This window comes from Pteronotus mesoamericanus, unplaced genomic scaffold (assembly GCF_021234165.1).
Source record: "Pteronotus mesoamericanus isolate MK-2021 breed Mesoamerican mustached bat unplaced genomic scaffold, CSHL_Meso_final scaffold_36, whole genome shotgun sequence".
NCBI lineage: Eukaryota > Metazoa > Chordata > Mammalia > Chiroptera > Mormoopidae > Pteronotus > Pteronotus mesoamericanus.
In genome coordinates, this window is record NW_026555313.1 from 12,751,695 (window position 1) to 12,778,020 (window position 26,326).

The following is a 26,326-nucleotide window of genomic DNA, read 5'->3' on the forward strand; positions in this document are numbered from 1 at the left end:
TGCCCACAGCCACTCTGCATGAGCTGTAAAGCGTTCTGAGGTGGCTGCTACTTGTGGTGGACTGGAAAAACCCAAGCAAAGCCAAGCTGTGAATCTGGGCTGGCTGCTGCTAGGGTCAGGCCTGGGACCACTTAGCAAGAGGTATGGGGATTAGGGACTTACTGAGGCCAGCTCTTGCTTGTTTAATAGGATTTAGGAACTTGTGAAGCATGAGCCAAGACCAGCCATTCATATGGAGAAGTCACTGTTAACAGCTTGGATGGGCTTAAGGTGGGTGGGATAGAGTTTCAGGGGGTATCCAGAGTGGGCATACAGTTTTAGCCAGGTTGATAGCATCTCATATATGGCACCTATCTGCTGTCTCTGTGGCTCTGTCAGGGGAGGGTTCAGAAAAGGGACAATGGCCTCTGCCTGCCTTTCTGCCCAGAAGAAAGCTGTACCCCAGCTCTCACCTTGATATCGGACACTTCAGTTACTCCTTGGGGTAGCAGCTTGGAAGCCAGTGGTGCCTTTCAAGCTGCTACCCCTGTGCTGGAACTCAGAGGGAGTGAGTCTGAGTGAATCCGTTTGTGGGTTCTTTAAGGGGAACTGCTTGGGACTCCAGAATTTTTTCTAGTGACTCAATCCCTGCTGGGTTTTGCCACCAGAGGTTATGGGGAGCTATTTTCCTGGCATTTGAATACTGTCAGGTTTGGTGTGGGGTTGGGAGAGAAAAGATCTCTCTCCCAAATTTTTATCCACCACACGTGGATGTGGGACCAACCCGTCCTGTGTGTCTGCCCCTCCTTCCATTCAGGATGGATTTGGCTTCTTTAATTCTGTAGTTATCAGACTTGTATTCAACTCGATTTCTGATGGTTCTGAGTGATGGTTATTCCATATTTTAGATGTAATTTTGATGCGGTTGTGCAAGAAGGCAAGCCATGTTTACCTATGCCACCATCTTTTTTTTTTTCCCTCGTTACCTTTTAGTCCCCTTTCATCCTCATTCCTCCAGCAGTCACCACACTGTTGTCCATATCCATGAGTCCTTTTGCTTTATGCACAATCCCTCCACCTCCTAAACTTCTCCCTCCACTAGCTGTCATCTGTTCTCCATCTGAGAGTCTGTCTCTGTTTTGCTTGTTTGTTCAGTTTGCTTGTTAGATTCCACAAATGAATGAAATCATGTGGTATTTGTCTTCCTCTGACTGGCTAATTTAACTAGTATAATATCTCCAGGTCCATCCATACTGTTATAAAGGGTAAAATTGTCTTCTTTTTTATACTTCCTAGAATTCCTAGAATTCCAATATGTAAATGTCCCATAGTTGTTTTGTCCACTAATCTGTTGATGTAAACTTGGGCTACTTCCATATCTTGGTGATTGTAAGTAATGCTGCAGTGAACATAGGGGTGCTTGTTCTTTAGAACTAGTGTTTTGGGTTCCTTCGGACATGTTCCCAGAAGTGGGGTTGCTGAGTCGAGAAATATCCACCTTTAATTTTTTAAGGTATCTCCATACCGCTCTCCACAATGGCTTCACCAGTCTGCATTCCCACCAACAGTGCAAAAAGGGTTCCCCTTTCTCCACATCCATGCTAGCTACCACTTGTTGTTTGTTGATTTATTGATGATAGCAATTTTGAGAGGTGTAAGATGGTATCTCATAGTGGTTTTAATTTGCATTTCTCTGATGATTTGTGATGTTGAGCATCTTTTAATATATCTGTTGGCCATTTGTATGGTTAGTTGTTTTTTTGGTGTTTAATTTTGTAAGAACTTTATAAATTTTGGATATTAACCCCTTATAGGATGTATTGGGGAATGTGTTCTTCCATTACGTGGATTGTCTTTATTTTGTGGATAATTTCCTTTGCTGTGCAAAAACTTTTTAGTTTGTTATAGTCCCATTTGTTTACTCTTTCTTTTGTTCCCTTACCTGCAGAGATAGATGTGATAAAAAATTTCTACGTACAATGTCAGAGATTTTGCTGCCTCTGTTTTTTTTCTAGGATTTTTATGGTATCTCGTCCAACACTTTGGATCAAGTCTTTGATTCATTTTGAATTTATTCTTGTTTGTGGTGTAAGAAGGTGGTCTAGTTTCGTTTTTATACACGTATCCGTCCAGTTTTCCCAACACCACTTATTGAATAAACTATCTTTAGGCCATAATATGTGCCTGCTTCCTCTGTTGAATATTAATTGACTATAAAGGTATAGGCTTATTTCTGGGCTCTCTGTTCTGTTCCATTGATTTTTGTGTTTGTTTTTATGCCAGTACAAGGCTGTTTTGATTACTATGGCATGGTGGTATAGTTTGATATTAAGCAGCATGATTCTTTCACCTTTATTCCTCTTTCTCAAGATCACTGTTTCTACATGGGTCCTTTTGTGGTTCTATATAAATGGAAAAAAGATTTGTTTTGGGTTTGTGAAATCCATCACTGGAATCTCGGTAAGTAAGTATTGCAGTGAATCTATAGATAGCTTGGGTAGTTTGGGCATTTTAATGATGTTAATTCTTCCTATCCATGAACACAGTACGTGCTTCAATTTATTTGTATCTTCTTCAGTTTCTTTCTTCAGTGTCTTATAATTTTCTCTGTATAGGTGTTTTATTTATGTCCTTGGTTAGGTTTATTCCTAGGTATTTTATTCTTTTTGATGCAATTGTGAATGGGATTGTTCTCTTAATATCCCTTTCTGTTACTTTTGTTATTTGCATATAAAAATGCAGCTGACTTCTGGATATTACTTTTGTATCCTACTGCTTTGCTAATTCATTTTTCAGATTAGTAGTTTATTGGTGGACTCTTTGAGGTTCTCTGTGTACAGTATTATGTCATCTGCAAATAAAGACAGTTTTACTTCTTCCTTCCCAATTGGATGCCTTTTATTTTTTGGTATTGCTTAATTGCTGTGGCTAGGATGTCCAGTACTATATTGAAGAAGAGAAGTGTGAGTGGACATCCTTGTCTTGCTCCCGATGTTAAGGGGAACGCTTGTAGTTTTTGCCCAGTGAGTATGGTGCTGGTAATGGGTTTGTCATATATGGCCCTTATTATGTTTAGGTATGTTTCCTCTGTTCCCACTTTGCTGCAAGTTTTGATTATAAATGAGTGCTGGATTTTATTAATAGCTTTTTGTGCATCTATTGATATGATTGTGTGACTTTTATCCTTCCTTTTGTTTATGTGGTGAATTAAATTTATTGATTTCCAAATATTTTTACCAGCCTTGCACTCCTGGAATAAATCCCACTTGATAATGGTATATGATCTTTTGATGCATTGCTGTGTTCGGTTTGCTAATATTTTGGTGAGGATTTTAATGTCTACGTTCTTCAGGGATATTGGTGTATAATTTTTTTCTTTGTAGTGTCTTTATCTAATTTGGAATTCGGATAACGCTAACCTTATTAAATGAGCTCAGGAGCCTTCCCTCCTCTTGAATTTTATGAAATAGTTTGAGAAGAAGGGTAGTTCTTCTCAGAATGTGTGGTAAAAATCAGCTGTGAAGTCATCCAGTCCAGGGCTTTTGTTTGTTGAGATTTTTTTGATTACTGCTTCAATTTCATTCGGTGTAATCTGTCTGTTTAGAGTCTCTGATTCTTCCTGATTTATTTTTGGAAGATTGTATGTTTCTAAGAATTTATCCACTTCATCAAAGTTGTCCAGTTTGTTGGCATATAGTTCATAATATTTTCTTACAATCCTTTGTATTTCTTTGGTGTCACTTATTATTTCTCCTTTTTCATTTCTGATTTTATTTATTTGAGCCCTTTCTCTTTTTTTCTTGGTAAGTCTGGTTAAAGGTTTGTCGATCTTGTTTATCTTTTCAGAGAACTAGCTCTTGGATTCATTGATCTTTTATATCATTTTTTAGATTATTTCTTTTATTTCTACTCTAATCTTTATTATGTCCTCCCTTCTACTCACTTTGGGCTTTGTTTTTGTTCTTTTTCAAGTTCCTTTAATTTGAAGTTAGATCATTTATTTGAGCTTTTTCTTATTTTTTGAGATAGGCCTGTAATGCTATGAATTTCCCTCTTAGTATTGCTTTCCCAGTGTTCCCCATATTTGGATTGTTGTGTCCTAATTTTCATTTGTTTCAGGGTATGTTTTGATTTCTTTCTTGATCTTGTTGTTGACCCATTAATTGTTTAATAACATATTTAGCTTCCATGTCTTTTCATGTTTTTCAGTGTGCTTCTTGTGATTGATTTCTGGTTTCATAGCATTGTGGTCAGAGAAGATGCTTCATATGATTTCAGTCTTCTTAAATTTATTGAGATTTGTTTTGTGTCCTAACACGTGGCCTAACCTAGAATACATTCCATGTGCACTTGAAAAGTATGTATGTTCTGCTGGGTGAAATGCTCTGAAGACATCAATTAAATCCATTTTATCAAGTGTGTTCTTTTAGCCTGCTGTCTCCTTGTTGATTTTTTGCCTGGTTGATCTGTCCTTTGAAGTCAGTGGAGTGTTAAAATCCCTGACTATGACTATATTTCTGTTGACCTCTCCCTTTATGTCCATCAGAAGATTTGCTCTACATATTTAGATGCTCATATTTTGGGTATGTAAATGTTTAGTAGGGTTATATTCTCTTGTTAGATTGTTCCCTTTATCATTAAGTCGTGTCCTTTGTCTCTGACCATACCCTTGGTTTTAAAGTCTATTTTGTCAGATACTACTACTCCAGCTTTATTTTCTTTTCCATTTTCATGAACTGTCTTCTACTAACACTTAGTCTGTATGTATCTTTTGATCTGAGATGGGTCTCTTGGAGGCAGCATATATATATAGGTCTTATTTTCTTACCATGCAGCTGCCTTCTGTCTCTTGATCAGAGCATTTAAGCCATTTACATTTAAGATGATTATTGATAGGTGGTTATGTATTTAGTGCCATTTGATTCTTAGATTGGTTTCCTCTGGATTTTTTTTCCTCCCTCATTTTCTTCTTTTCCTTATTCTTAAAGCAAGCTCTTTAACGTTTGTTGCAGTATTGGTTTGGCGTTAACAAACTCCTTTAGTTTTTTTTTGTCTGGGACACTCCTTATTCTCCTTCAATTTCAAATGATAGCCTTGTTGGGTTAAGTAGCCTTGGTTGTGGGTCCTTGCTTTTCATAGGTTCTTGAATATGTTACGTCACTTGCTTCTGGCCTGAAATGTTTCTGTTGATTAATCAGATGCCAGTCTAATTGGTGCTCCCTTGTAGATAACTACCTGCTTTTCTCTTGCTGCTTTTAGGAGTCTCTCCTTGTCTTTAAGCCTTGTCATCTTAATTATGATGTGTCTCTATGTAGGCATCTTTGGGTCCAGCTTGTTTGGGACTTTCTGAGCCTCTGAACTTGTGTGACTTTTTCCTTCGCCCTGTTAGGGAAGTTTTGGTCATTATTTCTTCATATCAGTGTTCGATCTCTTGCTCACTCTGTTCTTCTGGTATTCCCATGATGTGGGTGTTTGTACAGTTCATGTTGTCCAAAATGTTTCTTAAGCTCTCCTTGTTTTTAAAAAATTTTTTTTTCCTTTTGCTGCTCAGCCTGGGTGTTTTTTTCTACCTTGTCTTCCAAAACTCTGATTATATTCTTTACTTCATCTAACCTACTGTTTTGTTTTGTTTTTTCTGCAGTGCATTAATTATTTCAGGTGTTGCATTCTGTATTTCTGACTGGTCCTTTCTTATGGTTTCCATAACTTTTATCATGCTGTTGTGTGTTTATAATCATTACTCTAAACTGTGTGATAAATTGCTCACCTCCATTTCTTCTAGTTCTTCTATAGAATTCACTTGTTCTTAAATTTGGTGATTATTTCTGTCTTCCGATTTTATCTGGTTCTTGTATTTTCTACCTTAGATGTTAAATTAATCAGTTGCTTAACTGATCAGTCATTAATCTAATCAACCTATAATCAGCAGCCTGGCTTAAGCACCACAGGATAGGACAGATTACTCCTGAGATTGGCGATACTGCTTCTCCTCAGGCTGATATGTTAGAGAAGAGTGCTCTGCCTGAGAGAGATGGCTTCTGCGGTATGGAGAATGACTCAGCACAGAGATCCTTGTGGCTCTTTCTTCAATTCTGCCCCCAGAGCCACTAACCTCAGACTTTCCTCAAGCATCTATAGTCACTCTACCTTCCCTTTGCTGGAGCCCAAGGTAAGTGGCTATGAATGAAATTTTGTGTGTTGGTCCTTTAAGAGGCTCTCAGCTTCTCCATCTGTCTCTCCCTGGCAGACAGAAATCCTGCTGCTATTCACAGCTGGATGTTATCTGGGTTCCTTTCCGGCTCTGGTGTTATGGGCTGGGGAGCCCCGCTTGGGGTTTAAACACCACACTTCTCAGGGGGAGCCCCCTTGCTGCTGAAATATCCCTCTGGCACTTCAGCTGCAGCCCTTGGAAGCCTAGCCAGCCCTCTCATGTCTCCTTCACACTCCCTACCTGTCACGTTGTGGTGAAGTGATTTCTTCTGTCTGTGGTTATAAGGCTTCTCTTGCCTTATGCCACCATCTTGACAGGAAGTCAGGGTACTGATTTTAATGACATGTATTATTCCTATCTATTCTTTTTTGAAAGAATCTTTTATAAATTCTTGCTTTTGGTTTAACTGCCATGGACTAAGACTCTCATCATTTAGTTCAGACCCTCATCATTTCTCATCTAACCACAAAAGAGTTTCTAATAGTCTCCTCGAACTACTTCCACTTTATCCATCCTCTACACCTCTGCCAGAATGATTTTTCTAAACCCAAACATGATCATGTTATTCTGTTGCTTAAGGGGGGTTAACTTTCTGCTGCTGAAACATAACAGGAATTCTTTAGAGCCAGGCATACAAGGTCATATGTTTTGGCCTATTGCTCCAACTTCTTATTTCTTTTTTACTTTTTCAACCTTATTTAAATAAAAGAAATTTGTCTCATTTTAAACATCATTTGTGTGTTACATATATTTATATATATATATATATGTGTGTGTGTTTGTTCATTTTTTAAATCCTCACCTGAGGACCTGCTTAGAGGGGAAGGGAAGGAGAAAGAGAGGGAGAGAAACATCAGTGTGAGAGAAGCATTGATCAGTTGATTCTCACATGCACTCCTAGGGATCTGAACCTGCAACCCAGGCATGTGCCACATCCAGGAATGGGACTCACGTCCTTTCGGTTTATGGGAGGATACTCCAACCAACTGAACCACACCGGCCAGGGCTATGTGTGTGTTTATATACATGCATAAGTACACATGTTCTAGCTTTGTTTTACTTAAGAAAACATTTTTATATTAATTTGAGTTTGGTTATACTATTTTACTTGGGGAAAATTTTTTCTACTTGTATTTTGATTTTCATCTTCCAGTGCCCATGATTTCATATTTCTATTTTGTTCTTATTCTAAGTAATTTTTTAAACTAATTTTAGTTTTAACCATCTGAATTTAGTTTTAACCATCTGAATTAAGAGTTTCTATTGCATTTGTTTTGAGATTTACATACATATGAAATATGAACAGTTCTGTTTCATATTATCATTTGTTTGCACATTTTATCATTCTAAATATGCCTATCTGATATAACCACTGGCTTTTTGTAGCTACTTCAATTTGAATGAATTAAAACAATAAAATTTAAAATTTGATTTCTTCATCATATTAGCTCATATCAAGTTCTCAGCAGTAACATGTAGTTAAGTGACTGTCATTGTACAGTGCAGATTACAGAATATTTCTGTCATTACAGAAAATTCCATTTGACAGTGCTGGTATAGACAGAACGCAAGAGGTTAAAAACCAGCCATTCTCCCAAGATTTCTTCTACCCTAGTGTTGAATGATTTTTGTGTTTTCGTTATGGTTTTGCTGAGGTATTAACTTTTCTATACAACTTACGACATTTTTCACTCTCTGTTTGCCAGATGTTCTGATCACTTTTACATGGATTTTTTTAATAAGGAAGTTCAAATACATTTACTTCATTTTATTTTTCATTATTTTATTAAATTTAATGGGGTGACATTGGTTAATAAAATAGGTTATATTTCAAGTGTACAATTCTATGATACATCATTTGTATATTGCATGGTGTGCCCACCACCCAAAGTCAGATCTTCTGTCACCATAACTTGACCCCTCTACCCTTTACTACACCCCCCCACCCCAACACTCATTTCTTCTGGTAACTACAATACTGTTGTCTGTGTCTGAGTTTTTGTTTGTTTGTCTTGTTTGTTCATATGTTGCTTTCAGTTTAATATCCCAATTATCAGTAAAATCTTGTGATTCTTCACTTTTTCTAACTTAGGTCACTTGGCATGATATTCTCAAGGTCCATCCATGGCAGCATTTCATATTTTCTTATGCTAGAGTTATATCCCTTTGTATATCTGTACTACATATTTATCCAGTCATCTAATGAGGGACACTTTGGTTGTTTCCATGTCTCAGTCACTATGAAAATGCTGCAGTGAACGTACATGTATGTATGTGCTTGAGAATGAATGTTTTCAAATTTTTTGAGTGGAAGAGGAATTGCTGGGTCATAAGATAACTCTCCTGATTTTTTGAGGACGCTCCATACTGTTTTCCACAGTGACTGTACCAGTTTACATTCCCACCAGCAGTGAATGATAGTTCCTTTTCCTCCACAGGCTCTCTAATAATTGTTAATACTTCTCTTGTTGATAATAGCCATTCTAACAGCTGTGAAGTGGTATCTCATTGTAGTTTAGATTTGCATTTCTCTAATACCTACTGAAGTTGAGCATCTTTTCATGTATCTCTTGGCCATTTGTATGACTTCGTGGGGGAAGTGTCTGTTTAGGGTTCTCTGCCCATTTTTCAATTGGATTGTTTATGTTTTTGTTGTTGAGTTGGATCAGTTCTTTATATATTTTGGATATTAATCCCTTGTCAGAGCTGTTGTTTGCAGCTGTTTTTTCCCATTCAGTTGGTTACCTTTTTATTTTGTTGATGATTTCTTTTGCTGTGCAGAAGGTATTAGTTTGGTATAACCCCATTCATTTATTTTTTTCTTTTACTTCCCTTGCCTATTGGGGTAAAATTATTAAAATTCTCTCTTAAGACTAAGGTCCATAACTTTAATACCTATCTTTTTTTCCATGTAATTTATTGTTTCAGGTTTTATATTTAGGTAGTTGATTCATTTTGAGTTAATTTACATATATATATAATAGTCTAGTTTCATTCTTTTACATGTGGTTTTCTAATTTTCCCAGCCACATTGATTGAAGAGGCTTTCTTTCCTCCACTGTGTGTTTCAGGCTCCCTTGTTGAAAATTACTTGCCTTTATACATGTGGGTTTATTTTTGGGCTCTCAGTTGTGTTCCATTTGTCTCTGTGTCTGTTTTTTTTTTGCCAGTACAATGATGTTTTGATTATTGTTGCTTTGTAGTATAATTTGAGGTCAGGGAGTATGATACCACCAGCTTTGTTCTTTTTTCTCAGGATTGCATTGGCTATTCAGGGTCTTTTATGGGTCCATACAAATCTGATGATTTTTTTGTTGTTGTTATATTTCCTTTAAAACTGCTTTTGGGATTTTGAATTCGGATTGCATTAAATCTATGTATTGCTTTGAATAATATGGCCATTGTGACTATGTTTATTCTTCCAGTTCATTAACATGAAATATCTTTCCATTTCTTTGTGTCTTCTTCAGTCTCATTTAATGTCTTGTAGTTTTTTGGGTATAGGTCCTTCACATCCTTTGTTAAATTTATTTCTAGGTATTTTATCCTTTTTGTTGTAATTGCAAAAGGATTTTTTTTTCCATTTCTTTTTCTGAAATTTTGCTGTTAATATAAACAAGCATGATGAATTTTTCCCCCCACAAATCTAATGAAGGCCCAGTGGGGTATACATTTAGGAAGATGGTCCGGATTTGGCATTGAAGGCTCCTTCAGATGGAGGCTAGTTCTCAGCTGCCTACTCCATCTTGGGTAAAGCCTCAGGTATTTGTGCAGACTGGTTTACGGGGACAACTTAACAGCAACAGGACAGAGCCTCTCAAGCCAAGACTGGGGTCTGGCCTGGTTATCTGGCTCACTCTCCACTGTGTGGTGCTGCATTTTGCTGATACAAGTTGTAATCTTGTGTAATCTTCTTGGTGAAGACCTTCAGCTGTTGGAGATGTTTCCTCATGATTCTCTTGTGACTGTGTGTGGCACGGGTGCAGATGCCCTGAGAGAGGAGACCCCTTGGGATAGCAGGGGGCCCCTGGACTGCCTGGGGAGGGCTTTGGTCGGCTTCTCTGTAGAGGCTACCTCCTCCTCACACCCAGCCCAGCCCCTTGCTCATGCGGGGCAGTCCAGGTTGCTGACGGTGGTCACAGAACTGTGTGGTTGCAGTGGTCACCCTGCACTGACTCTGACTTTGCTGTCACCAGCCCGAGCAGTTTACCTCCTCCAGCACCTCCTCTTTCTCTCTCGGCCTCTGCAAGTGCTCCTGGTGGCTCACCTACCAGAGCTCCTCTGCTCCAGCTTAAGTCGCTGTTTGATCTCTTCCTTGGTTGCCTTCTTCCACTCCACCTTGCACTGTAGAAGGTCATCAGGTACTTCCACAGCTTTTCCTTGTGGGAGCTGAGCACTAGCTACAGCCCAGTTGTCGCCATCTCCCTCCTTCTTGTTGCCCTCCATAACTGCGAGTCATGCACCAGGTTCCCATTCAACCAATGTGAAGAATGCAGTGGATTTTTGTACATTTTGTATCTTGCAAATTTATTGTATTGGGTTATTGTTTCTAACATTTGTTTTTCTTTGCTGGAATCTTAGGGTTTTCTATATAAAGAATAATGTCATCTACAAAAAGTTACAGTTTTACTTTTTCATTCCCAATTTGAATGTCCTTTATTTTTCTCTTGCCTGATTGCTCTGGCTAGGACTTCCAGTACTGTGTGGAATAATAGTGTGAGAGTGGGCATGCTTGTCTTGGTCCTGATCTTAGAGGAAAAGCTCTCTCTTTTTCCACCATTGAATATAATATTAGCTGAGGGTTTGTCATATATGCCCCATATTGTGTTGAGGTTTTTTTCTTCTATACCCATTTTATTGAGTGTTTTTAATAATAAATGAATGTTGTATCCTGTCAGGCACTTTTTATGCATCTGTTGATATGATCATATAATTTTTATACTGTTAATTTTTATTTTGTTAGTGTGGTGTACACATTGATTTATTTCCATATGTTGAACCGTCCTTGTGCCCCTGGAATGAACCCCACTTGATCAGTGATACATTATCTTTTTAATGTACTGTTGTATTTGATTTGCTGTTATTTTGTTGAGGATTTTTGTGTCTGTATTCATCAGATATACTGGTCTGTAGTTTTCTTTTTTGTGTGTTACCCTTGCCAGGTTTTGATGATTAGTAGCATTATGTTGACCTCATAAAATGTGTTAGAAAGTATTGCCTCTTCTTCAAATTTTTGGAAGATTTTGAGAAGGATAGGTATTCAGCCTTTGAATGTTGGGTAGAATGCACTAGTGAAGCCATCTGGTCCTGGACTTTTAATTTTTGGAGAAGTTTTCCGTGATTGTTTCAATATCCTCACTGCTGATTGGTCTGTTTAGATGTTCCATTTCTTCATGATTCAGTCTAGGAAGGTTATATATTTTTAGGAACTTAACTCATTTCTTCTAGGTTATTGAATTTGGTGTCACATAGTCTTTCATAATATGTATGATTCTTTATATTTCTGTGGTGTATGTGGTAACTTCTCTTTCATTTATGATTTTTGTCTGATTTCTCTTTTTTTCCTTTATTGAGTGTAACCAGAGGTTTGTAAATTTTATTAATCTTTTCAAGGAATCAGCTATTTGTTGCATTTGTTTTTTGCATAGTCTTTTTGTTTTCTATTTCACTGAATTCTGTTCTAGTTTTTATTTTTATTTATATTTTTTTTATCTTTTTCAATCCTCACCTGAGGATAGTCCTATTGATTCTAAAGAAAGAGTAAGGGGAAGAAAAAGAGAGAAACATTGATGTGAGAGAGAAACATTGATCGATTGCCTCCCTTACGTGCCCCAACTGGGGATTGAACCTACAAGCTAGGTATTTGCCCTGGATTCAAATCCATGACCCTTCCGTATACAGGATGACTCTCCAGCAAAATGAGACACCTGGACAGGGCTGCTCTGATTTTTAACATTTCCTTTCTTTTGCTGATTTTGGCTGCTTTTGTGGTTCTATTTTTAGTTCTTTAAGACATACTTTTGGGTGTTTACTTGGGATTTTTCTTGTTTTATGATACAGACTTGTAATGGTATAAACTTCCCTCTTATTACCACTTTTGTTGCAGCCCATGAGTTTTGTATTGTCATTCTCATTTGTTTTTATATATCTTGTGATCTCACCTTTTATTTCTTTTTTTTACCCAGTCATTATTTAGGGGCTTGTTTTTAATCTTCACATATTTTGTTCCACTGCCTTTTGCAGTTGACTTTTAATTTCAAAGCTTTGTGGTCAGAGAATATGCTTGGTATCACTTAATATATTTGAAGTTCTCATGATGTAAAACCTTTTCAAAAAACAATAAAAGTTTTCTAGTTAGATAATTTTATTATGTAAGTATATTGTAAAGAAAAGTATTGTCTCCAATATAGTTTTAATTTTTTCAAAACTTCTCCTAGATAACCCACAAGATGGCATAATGGTGAAGCTAGTTGTCAACTTGCTGCAGTTATCCAAGACGGCATTAAACCACACTGGTGAAAGAGAAGTGTTAGGTAAACTTTTTGGCTGAATGACTATGAGCTATGAGTTTTCGTGTTTCAATGGTCATTTCATAATATTTTCAAAACTAGTAAAAGTTCGTCATTTGGAATACTGGGGAAATGTGAGATGCTAGCTAAGTAGTATTTCTGTTTGGTTCCAGTACCCCTAAGCTGCCCTCCTTTCATATTTTTCTTTCTTAGACACACACACACACACACACACACACACACACACACACACACACAAAACTTAGTCATTTACACATGTGCATAACTGTCAATTTGAAAATGCCATGTAAATAATTTAGGAAAGTGAGATACACTTATTTGTAGCAAAGTGTCAAATAAATTGACTTCTGATATGTATTATAAATGACTGGTATCCAATTTTTTTACATAAAAGAATTAAAAATGAGGGCTTGGACTACTGGATTAAAGTCAAATATTAAAACTGTATTCAAGTTCTTTACTATCACTGTTTGGGAGTAACCTAATGTAAGATAAACAGCCAGTATTTTGCCAAGTGTATATGTTTAGGTTTGATGATCAGAAGAGGGAGAAATGACATTAAAATCAGCTTGAAGTTGTCATGACAGCATGCTTCAAATAAGAAAAATGGGAAGAATAAGACCTGCTTCACAAATCTTACTATCTTTCAATGGAGTCTTTCTTCTCATTGAGAATCTGACATCTAGAGTACTTAAATTTTTGTAAATTTTTTTACTAAAATATATTTTACATCAAGAAAGTGTACAGATCATTAGTTCATAACTTGAAGAATTTTCACAAGCAGAACACCCCTGTATATCTCCCAGCTAGACCAAGACAGATCTATCAGCAGCCTGGAAGTTTTCTTTAACCAAGGAATTTACCCCTTTGTTCACAGTAGTACTGGTTCTGGGAACAAACCGCATGTGCTACAAGAACCTAAGTGGCTTTCTGTGTAGCACAACATCTTTGTACCCTCAGCTAACATCTTAGTGTTAGGAGATTGAAAGTTTTCTCCCTCAAATCAGGAATGAGAAAAAAATCGCTCACTCTTCCCACTGCTATTCAACATTGTATTGGAAGTTTTAGCCAGAGCAATTGGACAAGTCAAGAGATAAAAAGTATTCAAATTGGACAGGAAGAAGTAAAATGATCTCTACAGTGTATATAGTCCTAGAGAATCTGCCAGAAAACTACTATAGTAGAGCAAATGAATGAATTTAGCAAAGGTGCCGGATACAGATTGACACACAAAATTCAGTAGTGTGTCTGTACACCAGTAGTGAACAATCTAAAAAGGAAATTTTATTTCATTTACAATTTAATTTATAATAGCACCTAAGAATTAAATACTTGCAGGTCAATTTAATCAAGGAGATAAGAGACTTGTACACATTCTGTTTGTTAGAAGTGAGTCACTAAGGACAGTCCATACTCGAGAAGAACTAGGCTTCACCTTTTGAAAGGAGGACTATCACATATTTGTGAACCTATTTTAATAAATTCAACCAGTACTAGGAAAGAGCATGAGGGAGCCCTGCAGCATGCTGAAAACATTATCTTCATCTGGGTGGTGATAACACAGATGGGAAGAAAAATTATCTGTGTGTGCATGCATGCATTTGTGTATGTATGAATTTTTGCTGAACTGAGAGTTTAAGGTATGTGGTCCTTATATACATTATACCTAAAACATTTGTGAGTTTTAAAGTCTGTTGATATTCTCATATAGTAGCTATGTTTAAACTTTTTCTTTAATATCTATATTCTGTTACTATTTAACCTAGCCCTTGAATATAAATTTTTAGGGAAAATATTGCCCATATGGATGATAGGTAAAGGAAATCATACAACATTTTGTAGCTTGTTTAGTTTATTCAAAATCTTCAAGAAACAACTCTTCAAGAATGACAAAGTGGCATTTTGTTTTGGAAATTAGGAGATTTTTGTTCTACATATGATCTCAGTTGTTAACTCTACTGAAATGTAATTTCTACATGTAGAGGCTGTTGGCAGCTGCTTGGGAGAAGTGGGTCCTGTAGATTTCTCTATGATAGCTATACAACATAGTAAAGATACATCTTACACCAAGGCCCTTGAGTTATTTGAAGCTAAAGAACTTCAGTGGACCCTCACACTGCTAACCTACCTGAATAATACGCTGGTGGAAGATTGGTGAGTACTTACAGTTTATTTCTGGTAGCATTTACTTTATCTGACATTCAAGGAGAATGGTATTTCACATAAATTAATGTTTCCAGTACCTTTAAAGCCTTATCTTTTAGGTTGCCATATTTATCTTTCAGTCTCAGGTATTTTAATGAAAATTGTTACATTTTTATTAATGCATGAAATTGCTGAAACCCTGTTATGTACCAGGCATTTGATATAGTGATGAATATACTAGGCAAGGTTCATGTGAAAGTCTAGTGAGAGTAGACTAGACAAACAGATAATAAGAAAATTGCCAGGTGGTTCTACATAGATCATTAAGTGTGAAAATGCAAAGTGGGATATTTGGGACATTTGTCAAAATCAGATGTGCCACTCTTTTCAGCTAGATTATTTTGATTCCTTTAAAATAAGTCATAGAACAGAAATTTCACAACTTAAAACAAGCTAATCAGTTATCTTTTACCCATTTATTCTTTGCAAAACAAAATAGCAACAAATATTATAACAGTTTCAGCTTGGTGGTTATAAAATCATGTTTGCTTTCTTTCTTTGCCCCTTTTCTTATCTATCTGTTTATTTATTTTTGGTATATTTGAGCACCTCATCACCATTTTTGGGGGTGTGAGTTGGAAGAATTTTTGCCCACAGCGGGGCATCTAAGGTCAGTAGGTGTTTTGCATCTGTTTTCTTCCAAACCCTCCCTCCTTTTTCTTGGGGAATACATGGCTTACAGTAATGTCTACCTGCCATGTTTTTATTGTTGATTTAATGGTCATGTTTCTATTTTGTTGCTGTTAAAATAAAAAGGCTGGCATGGTTTCATTTCCACATTTTATAATAAAAATTTTCAAATGAACAGCAAAAGTTGATAGAATATTACAATAATACCCATGTACTTACCACCTATATTCAATGCAGGATGGAACCAGGGTATGTTTTTAACATATAGCCAGCAGGACTTACTGATTAATTAGCTATGGAGGAGTAGGAAAATAGAGAGGAATGGAAGGTGAGTCCAAGTTTAGAATTTATGTTACTGTGTGATAGGTTAAGAAGCTTAAAGGAATTGGGCCTTTATTTGATAGCTCATCACCTATTACAGTATCAGCCTTTATGACATTTTTTGTCAACTGTTATATTTCAATGCTCTTGTACTGCAGCCCTCCTTTTCCTAATCTTTTTTCAAAAGAGAAGGTTCTTCAGTGTTTATTTAGAGGTTTTAGATGCCTTACTTAGTAATTCTCAGGTAGCTTTTGGTCACAATAGGTGTGCATTTACTGTGTGTTTAAAATTGTTCTAGAGAATACTTTTATCATTTAGAGTGAAATATCATTCTGCCTTACCCCTAATTATTTGTATTTCTTGGAGAAAATATCAAAATATTATTTTCTCCGGTGAATTAATATTCTCTCATTCTTATTACTCATTTATATTAGTGTTATTTTACTTATTTTTATGAGTTCTTTTAATTTTCAATAGTCATAATATAAACTTTATTGAATGAAAGGAATTGCTATTGCAGTGATGAGTAATTCAGGTTTACTGAAAGGATATTAAAAATCCTTTGATAATTTTGGCTGTGATATAACAGAATTTTATTGATGTAAAATTTCCTAATAGGTACATGTTTTTCCCTAAATTTATATATTTATATATTTACATATAAATATATGTTTATAAAAGATTTATATATTTATGTATTTAGATTTTAATTTTTTATTGGATTTTAACATTCATCAGGATTAATTATGATACACATTATGGGATTTTTAATTCTGTTTTTCAGTGTCAAAGTGAGATCAGCCGCTGTTACCTGTTTGAAAAACATTTTAGCCACAAAGACTGGTCATACTTTCTGGGAGATTTACAAGACAACAACTGATCCCATGCTGGTCTATCTACACCCTTTTAGAACATCAAGGAAAAAGGTCTCTCAAATAATAAATGTTCATTGAATATTTGCTATTCTAGAACAGTTCTTTGACTGTGGGATAGGAATGTCAAGTTGCTTCAGTAGTGTTACACTAACATTTAACCTTTTTTAGAAATAATTCCAACTGTACTTCCTGAATCCAAGGGATTTGTGTTTTTAATAATGGTAATGTGGAAAAGCTGACATGTTGGCAGCCTAGAGAAGTAATGATTGTTTTGGGTAAAGAAGGAGTTCTTAATGAAGACCTTTTTTTCTCACGAGTGAAAAATCCTGACTCTGATCCCATAAAAACCATTACTCTGGGGTGTAGTTATCAGATATTAAAATCAACAAGCAAGTATTTATAGCAAGTTTAAGTATTAACCTCCCTCCAGCAGAATATAAGACGACCTATAGATATCTCCCTTTTTCCATGTTGATATCATAACCAGATTCCACCGAAAGTACTCTGAAAGATATTTAAGACCTCTTGCTTCTCTTTTAGTAGGTAAAAAATAAACAGGGATGTTTATTTTTTAAGTATATTTTATTGATTATGATATTACAGTTGCTCCATTCTTTTTTCTGCCCCATGTCCCCCTCTGCCCACTACCCCCATTCCCATCAGCATTCCCCCCCTCCCTTTAGTTCATGTCTGTGGGTCGTACATATAAATTCTTGGCTTCTCCATTTCCTATGCTATTCTTAACCTCCCCCTGTCTATTTTGTACCTAGCAATTATGTTTCTTATTCCCTGTACCTTTTCTCTCTCCCTCTCCCCGCTGATCTCCCTCCCTGTGATCTCCACTTCTGTGATTCTGTTCCTGTTCTAGTTGTTGGCTTAGTTTGTTTTCGTTTTTCCAGGTTCAGTTGTTGATAGTTGTATGTTTGTTGTCATTTTACTGTTCATAGTTTTGATCTTTTTCTTAGGTAAGTCCCTTTAACATTTTGTATAATAAGGGCTTGGTGATGATGAACTCCTTTAATTTGACCTTATCTGGGAAGCACTTTCTCTGCCCTTTCATTCTAAATGAGAGCTTTGCTGGATAGAGTAATCTTGGACGTAGGTCCTCGCTTTTCACAACTTTGAATACTTCTTTTTTTAATGTCTGGTTTTGGTGTCGTGGTTTTGCTGGCCTCATAAAATTAGATGGAAAAGATTCTCCTTCTTCTGTTTTCTGAAAGATTAGATTACTGGTTTATTACAAAAGGATACAACTCAGAAACAGCCAAATGAAAGAGATGCATAGGGCAAGGCATAGAGAGAGGCATGGAGTTTCCATGCCCTTTCCAGGCACCACCACTCTCTAAATGTTCCTGTTTAATATTTTCTTTTCATAAAGTGCCTGAGAAATGTACTATTGAATTTTTCCAATTTAATGTCAGGGTATATACCCATCGTTGAAATAGCACTTTTAATTTATCATAAATATAATTTTGGTCTTAGTGCAATTAGTGGTAATATAAACTATTAATAAAACTAGTCATGTAACCTATAGAACACTACAGTTACAACATTTTAAAATCTGATTTAATCTTGAACTCAATTCTATGTAATAGATTTGGACTGGATTTGTACATAAAACAGATGAGGCAGAGAGTTTGTAATCTGTATAATTTACTAGTAGTGAGCTGAGAGTAGAACTCATTCTCTGCTATCTAGATCAGTGATTTTTTTTACCAGACCAGTCTGCCTGACATGTAAACTTAAATGTATTTTAAAATTTAAAGGTAGCCCTGGCCTCCAGATTTAGTTTTAACTGTATATAGTTTTATTGGAAAATAGATTTGTTTATGTTTAGGTGTTTGCTTTCTCCATCAGAAAGGTAAAATGTATTCCTGATTACTGTATTTATATTTTCTGATCACTTCTTTTTCAGTTTTTAGAAGTTCCCAGACTTGATAGAGAAAACCCTTTGGAGGGCTTGGATGATACAAGCCTGTGGATTCCTCAAAGTGAAAATCATGACATTTGGATAAAGACACTGACTTGTGCTTTTTTGGATAGTGGAAGCACAAAAAGTGAAATTCTTCAATTACTAAAGCCGATGTGTGAGGTAAAAATGACTACTTAGTCATGCTTAATCCCTTCCTACCTTAGTTTTTTTTCATTTGCTTTTCCTCTTAATATTTTCTTTGCTTGTCCCATTCCATTTAGCTTCTGTGTATATGTGTGCAGCCTATAACATACGCAAAGAGAGGGCTGTGGTACAGGCAGTCTTCCTCATGCAACACAACTACACTCAGCTGTTGTGACTCCATCTAACAGGACAACTTTATGCAGCCACAACTTTATGCAGCAGGTTTCAGCTGTGAGGTGCTTACATACTGGATGAGTTCTAAGGGGTACATAAAGCAAATAGTTCAAATTCTGGTGACTGTAAATATTTGTATTAAGCAGAAGTCTGTTCTTTTTTGTTTACTCCTTTTTATAAGGTCATTGTCATTTACTTTCCCTGATATGCTTACTTGAATGAGTAAAGGAGATGGTGTAGCAATTAATATTGCTTTTTTATTTCAGAAAGTACAATTTATTTCGATAGAGAATATAGGTACTTAGCAAATCAGAGTATGTTACATGCTGTCATCGAATATGTCACCTAAAACAACACTACAATGGTGCTCCCAGACTTGAAAGTCTACCTAGTTTATAGTACTGCCAAGCATGATTCACCAGAAATGTGAAAACAATATATCTGAGAAAGTAACATCCACCAATTACAGATAGCTCTTAGAGAAGTGAGTATTTTGGTAAGGCGCACTCAATGAAAGCACTTTACTACGCTGTCCTTATTTCTCACAGAGAAAGTGTTGAGAATGAGTCAATTACTGCACTGTCTGCAGTGTTGCTCTGCACTTACCAGGTCAACAGAGTGAAAACCTGGACACGCGCTTAGCTTATTCCTCCTTAGTGAGCACACCTAAGACATTTATAGAATTCTGACTTTGGGCCAGAAGATAAAATGTTCCAAATACACATTTACGTCTACCTCAGTTCCTAGTTCCTCAAATTCTTTCTTTCCAAAGGTGGCTTTTTGCCTTGTTTTTAGTGTAACAAGGAAATTGGTAATCTACATCCACTCTTGTATGTGTGGCCTGTGATGATTATATGAAGATGGTATTTTGGAAAAATAAGATTGAATACTCTTTTAGTGTATCAGACATATGAAAGCATTTTTTTAATACTTGGGATTATACCACAAATAAGTACTCAAATTTTCTACCCAGAAATTGGGGTTTTTAAAAAATACAAATTTTAAAATGGCTGTTCTAACTAATCACTGAGTATAGCAAATATGCAAAAATCATATTTTCAGCTTTCATAAATGTCGATCCCTATTTTTTTTATTATATCAAATGTGAGAACTTGTGTTACTATTAACGTTTTTCAACTTTACCATTTTATTTACAGCAGTGACATAATTTCATTTGTAAGCAATATTGTTTCACTATATGAAAATGGCCTAGACTGGAAATGAGCAATTAACATTATAACTAACAACATATGTTTCATATAGGTTTTCTAAGTATGTTTGAATTTTTTCTTAAAAAGAAACACTATCTGGTATACATATTTTTTGTATGTTTTTAGTAGTATATTGACTTTACATCATATTCATCTATCAGTTTATTAAAAGCTTATATATAGGACTTCCAGCCAAGATGGGGGCATAGGTAGATATACTTTGCCTTCTTGAACAACAAAGAGAAGGACAACAACAAATTTAAAAACAACAAATAACTAAAACTGCCAGAAAATTGAACTATATAGAAGCCTGGCAGCCAAGGAGCTAGAGAAGATACATTCATCCAGAACAGTAGGAGGGGCAGAGACAGACAGCTGCAGCAGAGAGGCCACACGGCACAGCAGCGGCTGGAGGACTAGGTGGTCCCACATTTGCCTGAGGATAAATGGGGAGGAATAGCTGGGTAGCGAGTCAGACCACACAAGCCAGGGTTCCAGTGGAAGAAAAGAAAGGCTCAAAACCACTGGCTGTAAAAATCTGTAGGGGTTGCAGTGGCAGGAGAAACTCCCAGTCTCACAGGAGAGTCCCCTGGAGAGACCTACAAGGTCCTAGAACATACGCAAACCCACCCACTGAGAATCAGCACCAGAAGGGCCCAATATGCTTGTGGGTAGAGGGGAAATGACTGAAAGCGGGCGGGGAGCTGAGCAAGCGGCATTGTTCCCTCAGACCCCTCCCCTATACACAGCATTACAATGCAACCACCTGGATTGCCCTGCCCTGGCCAATGCCTAAGGCTCCGCCCCTTCCAACGTAACAGGTACGCTGAGACAAAGAAATATGATCCAAATGAAAGAACAGATAAAAGCTCTGGTAATGGAATAGGGGATGAACAGATAGTTAACCTATCAGGTACACAGTTCAAAACATTGGTAATCTGGATGCTCACTGAATTGGCTGAGTATGGTTGCAAAATGGAGGAAAAAGTGAATGAATGCTATGCAAAGTGAAATAAAGAAAAATATACAGGGATCCAGCAGTAAAGGGAAGGAAACCGGGACTCAAATCAACAATGGGGAGCAGAAGGAAGAGATAAACATTCAACCAGAACAAAATGAAGAAACAAGAATTCAAAAAAAATGAGGAGAGGCTTAGAAACGTCTGGGAGAACTTTAAACATTCCAGCATCTGAGTCATAGGGGTGCCAGAAGAAGAAAAGGAAGAGCAAGAAATTGAAAACTTACTTGAAAAAAATAATAAAGGGGAACTTCCTCAATCTGGCCAAGGAAATAGACTTGCAATAATCCAGGAAGTTTAGAGAGTCCCAAAGAAGTTGGACCTAAGGAAGCACACACCGAAGCATGCCATAGTTAAGTTACCCAGAGTTAAAGATGAGAGAATCCTAAAAGCAGCAAGAGAAAAGGACACAGTTACCTACAAAGGAGTTCCCATAAGACTATCAGCTGATTTCTCAAAAGAAACCTTACTGGCAAGAAGGGACTGGACAGAAGTATTCCAAGTCATGAAAGACAAGGACCTACGTCCAAGATTACTCTATCCAGCAAAGCTATCATTTAGAATGGAAGGGCAGATAAAGTGCTTCCCAGGTAAGGTCAAGTTAAAGGAGTTCATCATCACCAAGCCCTTATTATATGAAATGTTAAAGGGACTTATCTAAGAAAAATCAGATCAAAAACTACGAACAGTAAAATGACAACAAACTCACAACTATCAACAACTGAACCTAGAAAAAGCCCAAAACAAAAATAAACTAAGCAAACAACTGGAACAGGAACAGGAACAGAATCACAGAAATGGAGATCAGGGAGCGGGGGAGAAGAATGAGGGAAAAGGTACAGGGAATAAGCTGCATAAATAGTAGGTACAAAATAGGCAGGGATAGGTTAAGAATAGTATAGGAAATTGAGAAGCCAAATAACTCATATGTACTACCCATGGACATGAACTAAGGATGTGGAGGGGAATGATGGGTGGAAAGGCAGTACAGGGTGGAGGGAAAAAAGGGGGGAAAATGGGTCAACTGTAATAGCATAATCAATAAAATATATATTAAAAAAATAAAACCTTATATAGCTGGGACATAAAGTTTTGAATGTATACTTTTTTTTTTTTTTTTAACTATTGATGTGTTTGTGTATTCTAGGTGAAAGCTGACTTTTGTCAGACCGTGCTTCCATACTTGATTCATGATATTTTATTACAAGATACGAATGCATCATGGAGAAATCTGCTTTCTACACACATTCAGGGATTTTTCACTAACTGTTTCAGATACTCCTCACAAACGAACAGATCCATGACCCCTGCAAGTTTGGATTCAGGTATTCTGTTAAATTTCTCACATTTACATTGTTAACATCTCAGTTCTAGAGAAAAATAGCTTTATTTGAATCTTATCAAGATGCTTTGTAGGCTCCATTTCATAATCTCTAAATATCTATTTTTTTCATCTATAGAATGGAGGTAAAAATTATAACAAGTTCTCAACGAGATAATGTATTTATAGCACCTAAGATAATGCTTGATGGATAGTATTCCCTCAGTAAATTTTGCCTATTCATCATGGAGCAGCTCATTGAGCATTCAGTATGTGTCAAGCACTGTTCTTCACACTGGCAAGATAGATGTGAACAAGACACGCCCTATATTCTAGCATAGGAGAAAGTAAACAAATGTGCAGACCACTATTATAGGTACTGTGTTGGAGATACGGTGGAATTTTCATATTAAAGCTCTGACCATATTTTTTATGAAAGCTCAACCCATTTTTTAAAAGGCAAAAGATTTGTTTGTTTTGAAGAGAAACCAGAGTACTCATTTTTTAAAATAGCTGTTTTTTGTTACAAAATCATTTATTGTGGAATGTATAGAAAAATTAGTATATTAACAAAATTATCCATAGTTTTATGATCTATAATAATGATAGTTAACATTTGTTATGTATTTTTCCAGTTTTTTAAAAAAAATTAGGTTATACTTTATTTACTTTTTTAAAAAAACTTATTTATTTATTTTTAAATTTTTCAAATACATTTGTCTCCCTTTACCCGCCACCACTTTCCCCTGCCCCACCATCCCCACCTCCCCCTGTTTACTTTTATAACCTAGTTTTTTTCATAGTATGTAAGTATGTCCTCTGCTAAGAAGAGCTCATAGCAGGAGAAATTCCATCAGGAATTGGTTTCACATCATATGTATATGCACAGTTGAGCACATTTCATAGGTCAGGTTTTTCAAACTTAAATTTCAATAAAAGGAAAAAAATTCATAGATCCTTAAATGTTAACTTATTCTCTTTAATATAACATTAATGTATTTTGTGCAAACATAAAACTACGTACAAATTCACTTAAGACCAATATAATTCTAAGAGAAATATTAATTTAATGTATTTGTCTTCCTAGACTTGGCTAGTTACTTTAGCATATATCTTGATTACTCAGTTCCGCCAAATATATTTTTTTTCTTTTTTTTTTTTACTTTCACTAGTACAAATTTAATTTGACATGATGGCAATGGCATTTAGACTTCACTTTACTCTGCTTCATATGTTATGTATGTTCTTTTCCATTGGCTAATAGCAATTACAGATCTACTATTTGAAATCATTATAATTATAAACATAGATATGAATGCCATTCTGTGGTTCTACTGGATTATAAATAGAGCATGTAAATGATCCAGAATATGCTTATATGAATTTTTTTACGCCATTGTAATGAAAGTCCTAAAATAAAAATTCTCATAGAGGCTTCAAAAAGGATCTAGACTGTATCTCCTTTTGTTAATCTGGGAAATACAGATATAAGTAATTCACACTTACCAGTAAGCACCTAAACATTACATAATTTAAAGCAGTATTAAATATAATTTTATTGTTTACCAAGTTTAATATAATCACTACCTATTATAACCTGAAAGTTTATTATCATGAACATGGTCAAGACTTGTTTTCACGTTTATTCTTTGTACATACACCTTTATGCTACAAATATTCAAAAGCAAAATCAGCCAGTTTTATTTTATTTCTGGGTAGAATGCTGATATTTTCATTGCCTTAACTGTAAATTCAAACCTTATGTGTAAAATTCTATTATGAAAAAGTAAACACAGATTTCTGTCAAATTAATGATTTATCTTTTCTGATGTAAGTCTCACTCCTTTCACTAGAATGTCCCATGTGCTTCTCTACTCAACTGTCAAAGGGAAACTTACCATTTTCATTCCTTCCCCTAGCCTGCTTCTCTAATGTGTACCTCTTCAATGAATGTCATACAGTTGCCCAAGCCAGAAATCTCTCTCACAAGCCCCATCTCATTACCAAATCCTGCCAATTCTGTGTTATAAATAACTTTAGTCCATGAATTTCTTTCTCCCCAGCATCCTTACTGCTTTATGTCTCTGTAATTCAGCCATATTGAACTTCTTTCAGTATTTCTCCAAGTTCTTTTTTGTTCCAGCCATCTTAGGGAGTTTCGCAGCTACCTGGAACACTGTCCTTTCCTTCTCTTGCAGAACTATTCCTCTTCTTTCAGATCTAACTTTTTCTGTAAAACTTTTTCTCTTGAGATTATGTTCCTTTCTATACTCCTCTGTGGTATTCTAAACTTTTCCTGTTACAGCATTTATCACACTGTAACAGGAGTCTCTTAGGCTAGTGAGTTCTAGATGGTCAGAAAGGGAGAATGTGCTTAAGCAGGTCCACCTGGGACTGAGAGGAGGCATCTTTGTTTGTTTGTCAGAGCCAGAGCACTCTTCCCGATGTTGCTTGGGTAAAAAATCACAAAGAACGATGCTTGCTGTTGTGGACTACATGAGGAGACAAAAGAGGTAATGGATACTGCTTTTTGAGTTTGGGGCTTTGGAAGTCTAGCTTGTTACTGCTGGCTGAATTTTAACATGATTATTTGAAGTAATGTGACTGCAAGGTGCTGTATTTAATATGTGTGATGTTTGTATCTCCCTGTAATAATTCATGTTTAGTGTAGTGCTTTGGTTAACTAAGTATCAGGAACTCTAAACTCTAGTTCTAACAGTACCACTAACAATGTTATCTTTGCTAAGTCATGCATTCTTTGAGGCTTTAGTTTATTTTTATCTACAGGGTGATGGGAAAGGAGTCGTTTATGTTCCAGGTTAAATTCAGTTGCATTATTTTTAACTTTACTCTTTACTTTTAGCTTATAAAAGTAACTACAACTATGTAAAGGTCTCCTTTATGTACCTTTATTATAAGATGTAAGTTTCTTTTGTCCATGGAAAAACAGTATTGACTAGGTGTTTTATCACCAAAAAGGATATATTGAGAAAAACAAAGGGTTGCAACTCAATGCGTGCAAACATGGCAACCCAGTGACACACACTGCACAGCATGGTGAGGTATTTTTGGAAGGGAAAACGGGAGTTAAGGGGAGGGTAGTGACAACCATAGAGCTTTATTGTGAGCACAGAGCTCTTCCTGTAGGGTTCTCACAATGACATAGAGCATATGAACTCCTCCGATGGGCCCCTCCTGACCAATCATGTTGGTGTAGGTCTCAGTTGTCATCTTTATCACTCTACTGTCTGTCGTGGCCCTCAAAATCTCTGGTGCTACATAGTAATACTGTGCTATGGCAGCATTTGTTTTCTTGTTTCTGATAAATTGTTTTACAATACAGTACCTTTGTTCCGATTATTTCTCATGAGATTTTTAACAATGAATTCAGGAATTGCTAGATTGAGTCAGTCCTCTGACTGATCTATATTGTCCCAGCATTGACCAGAACTTGGAAGAAATAATGTAATAGGCATATAATTTAAATATGTAGCAGTTGATGTCTCATGACAGTGTATTGTAGTTGTGGCAATAGTTGATAAAGAATGGGTGGAAGAGGTGGGAAAAAAGTGGAAAATGGTTTAACCTAAATGTATTTTCACTGTAAAAATTGATTTCTCTATATCCTCCTCATACCATTCTACTCCATTTTTAGAAAAATAAGTGTTAGGTCTCTCAGTGTCTCTGTTTCTAGTTCGGAGAGTTACTGATTCACCTTATTGTTTTGTAACAGAT

At 36.1% G+C, this 26,326-nt stretch overlaps 1 protein-coding gene across 1 annotated transcript in view; it reads left to right on the forward strand.

The window, feature by feature from the left end:
* Positions 1-26,326, forward strand: part of ATM (ATM serine/threonine kinase) — a 179,595-nt gene that overhangs the window by 93,403 nt on the left and 59,866 nt on the right. Inside the window, exons 33-38 of the mRNA XM_054592505.1 lie at positions 12,628-12,723; positions 14,703-14,874; positions 16,661-16,802; positions 18,667-18,843; positions 22,418-22,595; positions 25,017-25,104. Coding sequence (XP_054448480.1) covers positions 12,628-12,723; positions 14,703-14,874; positions 16,661-16,802; positions 18,667-18,843; positions 22,418-22,595; positions 25,017-25,104 — 853 coding nt within the window. The remainder of the gene's footprint in view (positions 1-12,627; positions 12,724-14,702; positions 14,875-16,660; positions 16,803-18,666; positions 18,844-22,417; positions 22,596-25,016; positions 25,105-26,326) is intronic.